Source organism: Octopus bimaculoides, chromosome 27 (assembly GCF_046866305.1).
Source record: "Octopus bimaculoides isolate indiv1 chromosome 27, ASM4686630v1, whole genome shotgun sequence".
Taxonomy (NCBI): domain Eukaryota; kingdom Metazoa; phylum Mollusca; class Cephalopoda; order Octopoda; family Octopodidae; genus Octopus; species Octopus bimaculoides.
Window position 1 is genome coordinate 2,007,978 of NC_142954.1, and position 8,753 is coordinate 2,016,730.

Genomic DNA, 8,753 nt, shown 5'->3' on the forward strand with positions numbered 1-8,753 from the left:
ACAATGATTTACCACAGATATCACAGTGATATGGTTTTTCTCCTAAATGAACACGCTTGTGTATATGTAAATGGTGGTCTCGAGAGAAAGATTTACCACAGATATCACAACAATACGGTTTCTCCCCTGTATGAACACGCTTGTGTACAGTTAATTGTTGGTTTCTAGAAAATGATTTGCCACAGATATCGCAATGGTATGGTTTCTCTCCCGTATGAACATACTTGTGTATAGTTAATTGTTGGTTTTGAGAGAATGACTTACCGCAGACAACACAATGATATGGTTTTTCTCCTGTGTGTATAAGTTTGTGTGTAGTTAAATGGTGATTTCGAGAGAATGATTTACTGCAGATATCACACTGATATGGTTCCTCACCTGTATGCGTACGTTTGTGAGTACTTAAGTTACTTCTAGAAGCGAATGTTTTACCACAGATATCACAGTGATATGGTTCCTCACCTGTATGAACACGTTTGTGAATCGTTACCTTACCGCTTTCAGAAAATGATTTACCACAGATATCACACTGATATGGTTTTTCTCCTGTATGAATACGTTTATGTATAGTTAAATATTGATTTCGAGAGAATGATTTACCACAGATATCACACTGATATGGTTTCTCTCCTGCATGAACTTGTTTGTGAATCGTTACCTCACCCCTTTCATAGAATGATTTACCACAAATGTCACAGTGATATGGTTTCTCTCCTGTATGAATACGCTTATGTACAGTTAAATAGCAATTTTTAGAGAATGATTTATTGCAGATATCACAGTGATATATTTTCTCTCTTGTATGAATTTGTTTATGACTGACTAATTCTGAATTTTGACAGAATGATTTATCACAGGTATTGTGATTTTGTTTCTCATCTGCATTAATGCATTTGTGTCCACTGAGTTTACCTTTTTCCGAAAACGACTCTTTGCAGATGTCACACTCATATGATGATTTTCCTAATTTTTCTGACATCTCTTCAAGAAAATTTAAATCAATCCTTCAAGTTTATACGTCTATAGCTTTTCAAAATATATGGATATTTTTCTCCTTTTTGTTTTTATAGATTATTCCAAACAAATATCACTTTTGTTATATTTCTTTTAAGTTTGTTCTTGTCAATATTTAGAAATGTTGCAAATACTTTTGTAAATTCATCAAAGAAGAAAAAATTATCTTACACTTATTTCAGACAGTGAAATAAAAAAAATGTTTTTTTCTTTCTCTCAGAGGAAATATTTTACTGTAATTCAGCAATGTTTTACAGAAACAGGGTTATACGTTTGTAGAATATCTTTCCAGAGTGTTTCAAACATGAAACACATTGATGATTCTTTAAAAGTAAAAAATACTTTTTAGCCAATTTCATGTGATTTTCTGAAAGAATAGAAAAAAAAAATATATAAGACATAGAATATGTTTAAAATAATCTGAATACTGTTTCTGAAAATTACCTCCATTCACTTTGTGCATCAAAATGATTAAAGCAAGATAAGATAAATTTTCTGCTTCAGTTCTCCAGAATTACATTTGTTAAAGGACTTATACACATAAACAGCCATCCTTAGACATCAGAAAGTTTGAAGAATTAAAGATACTTAATATTTGTCATTCTTCTCGACGCCTTTTTCAACCTTCTAAGTAAACCAAGGGAGAATACTCCTGTTACATTTGTACTTCTGTTAGAACTATTGAAATTGAATTAAATAAAAATAACATTGGGCAAAATCTTACGAGCCACATTTCTATAATATCTTGAGTATTGGTTTGAAAACAACCTGTGAGTTACTCACAAATAATCTTAACCTCATAAAGAATATAATTAAAGAGAAAAGGTTAAATATGTATGTATGCATGCATGTAGAGAGCTATGTGTAAGGCTAAAAAAGGAAGTAAAAGTATAAAAACGTTTTATGGAACTGGTCGAACAAATATTTTTATTTTTCCAGGACTAAAAACGATGGATTACCATATTTATTTGTTATATTGTCTAAAATCAATCCTCTTTCAACAAATACTTTGTTAATTAATACTGCTACGTATTTATTTAGTAACCTATAATACCAATTCCACCACTGTTCCCTTGAATCTTCCTGCTTATGCTACCCCCAATTTCAAATATTTCGTTTTCGACTCTCAAACCAGATGAAAACTTGTACCATATCGACGTACTATCTTATATTTCCAACTACACCCCTGCCCTTATAAATGCTAAAATGACTTTATATTCACATTTTCCAAGATAAATTCATGATTTTGTGACTACCTGAACACTTTATAAAAATCTACTCTCTCTTCTCTCTCCTACAATGCTTTCACGGTTTATCTATGATTTTTTCTTCTGGTAAATATACTTAAAGCACGGCGCATTTTCGAAGAAATGGGGAGTGTATAAAATTATCTTGGGTCGTGCGAAACACCGAAACGAAAAAAATATATCCGTTCATAATTTCTCTTGAATTTTATACATAGTTTCATTTCATAAATAATATGAATTTTTAATATTGCTTTTTAATTAAAGTTAACAAAATATTGGTTTCAAATGTTGGCAAAGGCTAACAATTTCGAGGGAGGGGTCCCCGCCTGTGTTCAACTGGTACTTATTAGGACGAAAGGCAAAGTCGACCTTGGCGGGATTTGAAATCAAATCATAAATACAGACGAAATATTGCTGATTATTTTGCCCAGCACGCGAATGATTCTGTCAGCTCTCTACCTTAAATATTATATTATATTTTTCTGTAACAGACTTACCTCCTGGTGTTTCGCTTTCTCTCTTTAAATACAGGTCTCGATTCATCAACGTAACGATAAGAAGGGGAGGTAATCTAGTTTTACCAAAACTACTGTTAATGATGTAAGGGACCTCACGATATCACCCGTTTTCAATCTGATGTTTTTATAGTGCACACTCATTAGGGTGACACAGAAAACGGGTGGTGTACGTATTCTTTACCTCCGCCAGCCAGGGTTAGTTTTGACTTACACAAGGGCCGCTACATTACCTCTCCTATAGATGCGTCGGGACCTCTATTTAAATAGTACCAAAACTATTAATGATTCTAAAGTAAAATGAGATCATATTTATACTTTTGTACCACCCCACAGAGTATAATTACATGTGTAATTACTGCAATTTAAGTTCTTTTTGTTTTGTTTTTATTTTTTTTCTTAGGACCATAAGTTATAGATATTACAATGATATGATATCTTTCCTGTACAAATGTGTTTGGACACCTTGTGACAATTTTCAGAGAATGATTTCCTACAGATATTATGGGCGTATATACCGTATATACTTGTGGCTATGTCACACCCTTAGTTTGGGGTTATCAAAGTACGTATTTGCAGTTGACTTACAGATATGTTGTACTATAACCTGGGGAATTACATGACCCTTTTTTTAAAACATAAATATAACTAATATTTGTTAAATATTATCAAATATTCACCTTTATTTCAAAACTTTGCTTACAAGTATTAAAACATTTTTGTGGAAATGACTTCATGTGGAAATCAACTAAAAAAAAACCCCAAAAGACAATAAGTATCAACTTGACAAGAAAAATGCCAAGAATTACAAACAGGACAAAAAAATGTTATATAAAAAATGTATTTATTTATTTCAGGATTGAAACCCCAAACTTCTTCATTGTCATCATGTCAAAGATTCTTTTCATTTGTTGATCAGTTACTGTCTCGTCATCAGCGGCCATGCCATAGTAGTCATTTAACTCATCATCAGTTATAATGTTCAACTCTATTCTCATTCTCTGTCTTTTCTGTGACTGATCCAGCCAAACCCTCAAACATCGTTTTCAGTGCCATCCATGGCATTTGTGATTTCACATTTTTTGAAGGATTTAAAAATTAGTTCTTCAGGGATACTATCCCCAGGTTTTCTTCACCTATTCTACTACTAAGCTTAACCCACAACGTTTCAGCTGATATACCCTCCAGCCTTCATTAGATGTCTTGGGAAATTTTGAACCCGGGTTCTCATTCCTAAGGTATTTTTCAATGTTGTTGTTATTATTATTATTATTATTATTCAGGTCACTGCCTGCAATTGAACTCAGAATCTTGGGGTTAGTAGTCCACGCTCTTAATCACTATGCTATATGCCCACGGGCATATAGTGTAGAACTGTACCAAACTCTTTTTCTGCAGATCTGTTTCCATGTTCTGCATAACCCACCACTTCCAACTTTAAACCTACTTCATAACACTTTCTCTTACTCATGATAAAGATTTGCAATTACTAAAATTTTTAAACTAAAAACTGAAACGAATCAATGTTGTCAAAAAGACCACCACACAAACTTCCGGTTTCCGCTTTCTAGTAATCAAATGTTTCTATAACAACTTGAGAACTAAAAAGCCCAGGGTCTATTGATATGCTGCTGTCACCTTCAGATCCCTGTGATGTCGAATGGATAAGTCACACACCTGATTTATATCAAAATTTTTGTTGAAAAAACTGTTCCATTTGCAAGTATATATAGTAGTTACAGTTCTGTATGAACACATCTATGTCTAGTCAATTCACCACTTTGAAAGAATGATAGCCCACAAATATCACATTGGTTTTTCTCCTGTATGAATGCATTTGTGAGTAGTTAAGTTATCATTTCGAGAGAACAATTTACCACAGATATGACAGTGAAATGGTTTCTCTCCTGTATGAATAAGTTTGTGTCTAGTTAAAGTCTTTCCAATAGAGAATGATTTACCACAGATGTCACAGTGATATGGTTTCTCTCCTGTATGGATACGTTTGTGTCCTGTTAAGGTATTTCTCTGAGAGAATGATTCTCCACAGATATCACATTGATATGGTTTCTCTCCTGTATGAATGCGCTTGTGAGAAATTACCTCAATATTTCGAGAGAATAATTTACCACAGATATCACAATAATATGGCTTCTCCCCTGTATGAATGTTCCTGTGGCTAGTTAAATCATAATTTCGAGTGAAAGATTTACCACATGTATCACACACATATGGTTTCTTTCCAGAATGAATACGTTTGTGAGTAGTCAACTCATAATTACGAGAAAATGATTTATTACAGATATCACAATGGAATGGTTTCTCTCCTGTATGAACACGTTTGTGACTAACTAAATGTTGATTTCCGTAGAATGATTTACCACAGATATCACAGTGGTATTGCTTGTCTCCTGTATGGATATGTTTGTGAATATTTAAGCTATATGTACGAGAGAATGATTTACCGCAGATATCACAGTGATATGGTTTCTCTCCTGTATGAATACGTATGTGAGTAATTAAGTCACCACTTTGAGAGAAGGATTTACTGCAGACATCACACTGATATGGTTTCTCTCCTGTATGTGTGCGTTTGTGAGTAGTTAAGAAATGACTTCGAGAGAATGATTTGTTACAAATATTACAGTGAAATGGTTTCTCTCCCGTATGAATACGTTTGTGATTAATTAAGTGCTGATTTTGAGAGAATGATTTACTGCAAATATCACAGTAAAATGGTTTCTCTCCTGTGTGAATACGTTTGTGCGTCGTTAAGTTTCCTTTCTGAGAAAATGACTTTTTACATATATCACAATGATAAAGGTTTACTAAATCTTTTGACATTTTTACAGGAAAGAATCAGTTCTTTAACTTTACACCTCAGTAATTTTTCCGTAGTTCTGTCTCTTTTACAGAAATATATTCAAACTTTTCTTCTTTTTATGTTTATAGTTTCCTTCCAACAAATATTCCTCCAGCTATATTTCCATCAACTGTAATCTCTGCTGTCATTTGGAAATATTGCAATCTCCTTTGTAAATCGAATCCAAATTTATTTAGAATGCAAGATTGTCTTGTACATGTTCCAGAGAACAAACACAGAGAAATGGTGTTTATAATCTCACCCAAGAGGAAATATTTTACCTCAGTTTCCTATTAAACGCGGTTATATCAATTCTGTATAAAATCTTCCAATAGTCTTTAAAAGATGATGAATATACTGGTGATGTTTCTGTTGTAACAATTCTATTATTCCATTATTCTGAAATAACAGAAATAATATAAGATAGAGAATACATTTAAACTGTAGAAATGGCAACAAGGAATATTTCCTACATTTCTGTATTTATAAATTATTGATGCAAAACTTTATTTGAAAAATTAATCTCATCTAATCTGTCCCCTCATATGCCATATCTAACTTGTATACATATTGTAAATATTTTTTCAACTTTTTCTTTCATTTCTTTTTATTGATTATTGTTATTCAAACTGTTTTATGAAAATCATGGTAAATCTACAGAAACTTATTTTTTACAAAAGCATTCCTGAAAATGATGAAGTTGGGTGTGTAAACAACAAACAGATGTATTAGTTTAACGCTCGGTAAGTAAGAAAAGTCTTTTACGCTCTTCAACAGAAAGGAACACAGAGATAAACAGAGAGAGGAATTAAAAAAGTTTCAGTGCCTTGCGATCTATGGCACTGTCATGGTATTAGCTGTCAGAATTGAAAGTAGAACTGACAAGGAACGTTACTGCTGGTTTGAGTTGATTCTTTGGCTACTGACTGACCGGAGCTATCTATCTGTTTGTCTATCTCTCTCTCTCTCTCTCTCTCTCTATCTATCTATCACTCGTTCACCTCTGTTTGTGTCCGTAGAATTTATCAAATTAGAAAACGCAAATTTAATATAAAAATATATTTTCAGAAATTGCAAATTATTTAAAATATAAAAATATAATTTTCAACAGAGAGAATTTATCAAAATAGAAAACAAATGAAGTTTGAAGTTTAAAAATAATAGGATCGACCACTCACGACTAGCTAGCGCGGACGCGCGACTGCGCGTTCGGGACCACTCTGCTTTAGTAGTACCCTTATACTCTGTGTGTTTTCAAACGCATGGATATAGGTGTCAAATTTGTTCCAATAACTTTCGAGTGATAGATAGATAGAGAGACAGACAGACAGACAGATAGCTCGCTCCGGCCAGTCATGGTATTAGCTGTCAGTAGCCAAAGAATCAACTCAAACCAGCAGTAACGTTCCTTGTCAGATTTTTCTACTTTCACTTCTGACAGCTAATACCATGACAGTGCCCGATCTATACACATATATATATTTTTTGCTTTTCATTCTTTCAGTGTCGATGAGGTGAGTACCAGTTGTAATCTACGAACTCTCTACCTATAATAGTTATGAAAAGATATTTAGATATGGGGAAATAACTAAATTTGGAATGGAGTCTGGATGGAAAACGAAACAGAAATAAAAACTTTTTTTTTTTTAGTTTCTTTATGTTGTTGAACACTTTAAAAACAAGCATGTGTACGTAAAATGCCATGTATAAAGTATGAACGTTATTAAAAAATATATAATACTTACAAATAGATGTAGAGAGAAAGAGTCGACGTACACGATGTGACTATGTTGAAGTAGTGAGAGTTTAAGTCAGACTGGACAATGACAGCTTGAAGAGAATTTCTTGATTTTAATAACAAATATTGATTTATATTTTTCAGGTCAACATGAAACATGCCGTATCTGTTTGTTCAGGTAGTTAATTACCAATCATGTATATATTTAATTGGGTTTTCTCTTAAATATCAGCAGTAAAGTGAAACGGCAGCAGAAAATAAACAGAATTAAGAAGATTTGACAAGGGAAGTAAACTCTTATTACTCTTTATCTTCTATCTTCCCAATTATCATAATCACAATCAGTTCGTATCAATACTATATCAATCATTGAATTATGAATTCAGAACAAAAAAATGTAGCTAAATACCGTAAGGTATGTTGTGTAAAGATTTAATGGTTCCACCAATCCACCGTCCTAATTATCCACATGTCTGAACACATCATAGTTGCAATCCGGTGTAACTAGTTCTGTGTAACCAGTAAAATAATAGCTAAAATAATATTTGGGCAGTAATATTAAAGGGTTGATGATTATGGCCTGTAAATCGCCATATAGGCGACTCGTTTGACTTAAATGACCGGAGCATCGCTTATACAGCTAAGCACTTTATATATATATATATATATATATATATATATATATATATATATACATATATATATATATATATATATATATATATATATATATATATATATATATATATATATATATATGTGTGTGTGTGTGTTTGTGTCTTCACGTCTGTGTTTGTCTCCCACCGCCCCTTGACAACCAGTTCTGGTGTTTACGCCCCCGTAACCCAGCAGTTCGGCAAGAGAAGCCGATAGAATAAATACCAGAGAGAGAGAGAGAGAGAAGGGCTATTATATAGATCCACACCCGGTGGAGAAATTGAAAAAAAAAATAGTGTAGTAGTTGAAGTGCACCGTATATGAAATAAATATGAAGGAAAAAATGTGCGCTGGCAAACGGGGTGGGGGTGGGGAGAGGGCTCGGAAAATTCACACAACCCGAGCACTAAATCTCAACGTCCGGTCACAGGAGTGAAACAGAAATCATCTAAGACTCTGACCCTAATCCTAGGGTTAGGTTTAGGTTTAGGGTTAGGGTCAGGTTTAGGGTTAGGGTTAGAGTATTAGATGATGTCTGTTTCACTCCTGTGACCGGACGTTGAGATTTAGTGCTCGGGTTGTGTGAATTTTCCGAGCCCTCTCCCCACCCCCACCCCGTTTGCCAGCGCACATTTTTTCCTTCATATTTATTTCATATACGGTGCACTTCAACTACTACACTATTTTTTTTTTCAATTTCTCCACCGGGCGTGGATCTA

At 33.4% G+C, this 8,753-nt stretch overlaps 2 protein-coding genes across 4 annotated transcripts in view; both read right to left on the reverse strand.

Moving 5' to 3' along the window:
- Positions 1–2,908, reverse strand: part of LOC106881056 (uncharacterized) — a 4,106-nt gene extending 1,198 nt beyond the window's left edge. Inside the window, exons 1-2 of one of the 2 annotated variants that reach the window (XM_052977259.2) lie at positions 2,759–2,908; positions 1–1,381 (exon numbers count right to left, since the gene is read on the reverse strand). The exon at positions 1–1,381 is cut by the window's left edge and continues 1,198 nt beyond it. In XM_052977259.2, coding sequence (XP_052833219.1) covers positions 1–979 — 979 coding nt within the window. In that variant the 5' untranslated portion in view covers positions 980–1,381; positions 2,759–2,908. Of the gene's footprint in view, positions 1,382–2,270; positions 2,685–2,758 lie in introns of those variants that run through there. The other variant, XM_089343500.1, reaches the window with a different exon arrangement.
- A 522-nt stretch (positions 2,909–3,430) lies between these two features.
- On the reverse strand, positions 3,431–8,013 carry LOC128251005 (uncharacterized). Of its 2 annotated transcripts, none has more exons than XM_052977261.2 (2): positions 7,385–8,013; positions 3,431–6,038 (listed from the first exon to the last, which is right to left on the reverse strand). In XM_052977261.2, the coding sequence occupies exon 2, from the start codon at positions 5,618–5,620 to the stop codon at positions 4,583–4,585; it is 1,038 nt and encodes a 345-aa protein (XP_052833221.1). In that variant the 5' UTR covers positions 5,621–6,038; positions 7,385–8,013; the 3' UTR covers positions 3,431–4,582. The 2 variants fall into 2 exon arrangements, with proteins under 2 accessions (XP_052833221.1, XP_052833222.1); XM_052977262.2 differs by lacking the exon at positions 7,385–8,013 and adding an exon at positions 6,818–7,217.
- Positions 8,014–8,753: the final 740 nt, after the last annotated feature.

Bases quoted from the DNA above. Each gene is read 5' to 3' on its own strand.
- LOC128251005 (XM_052977261.2), bottom strand. From the start codon at position 5,620: ATGTCAAAAGATTTAGTAAACCTTTATCATTGTGATATATGTAAAAAG.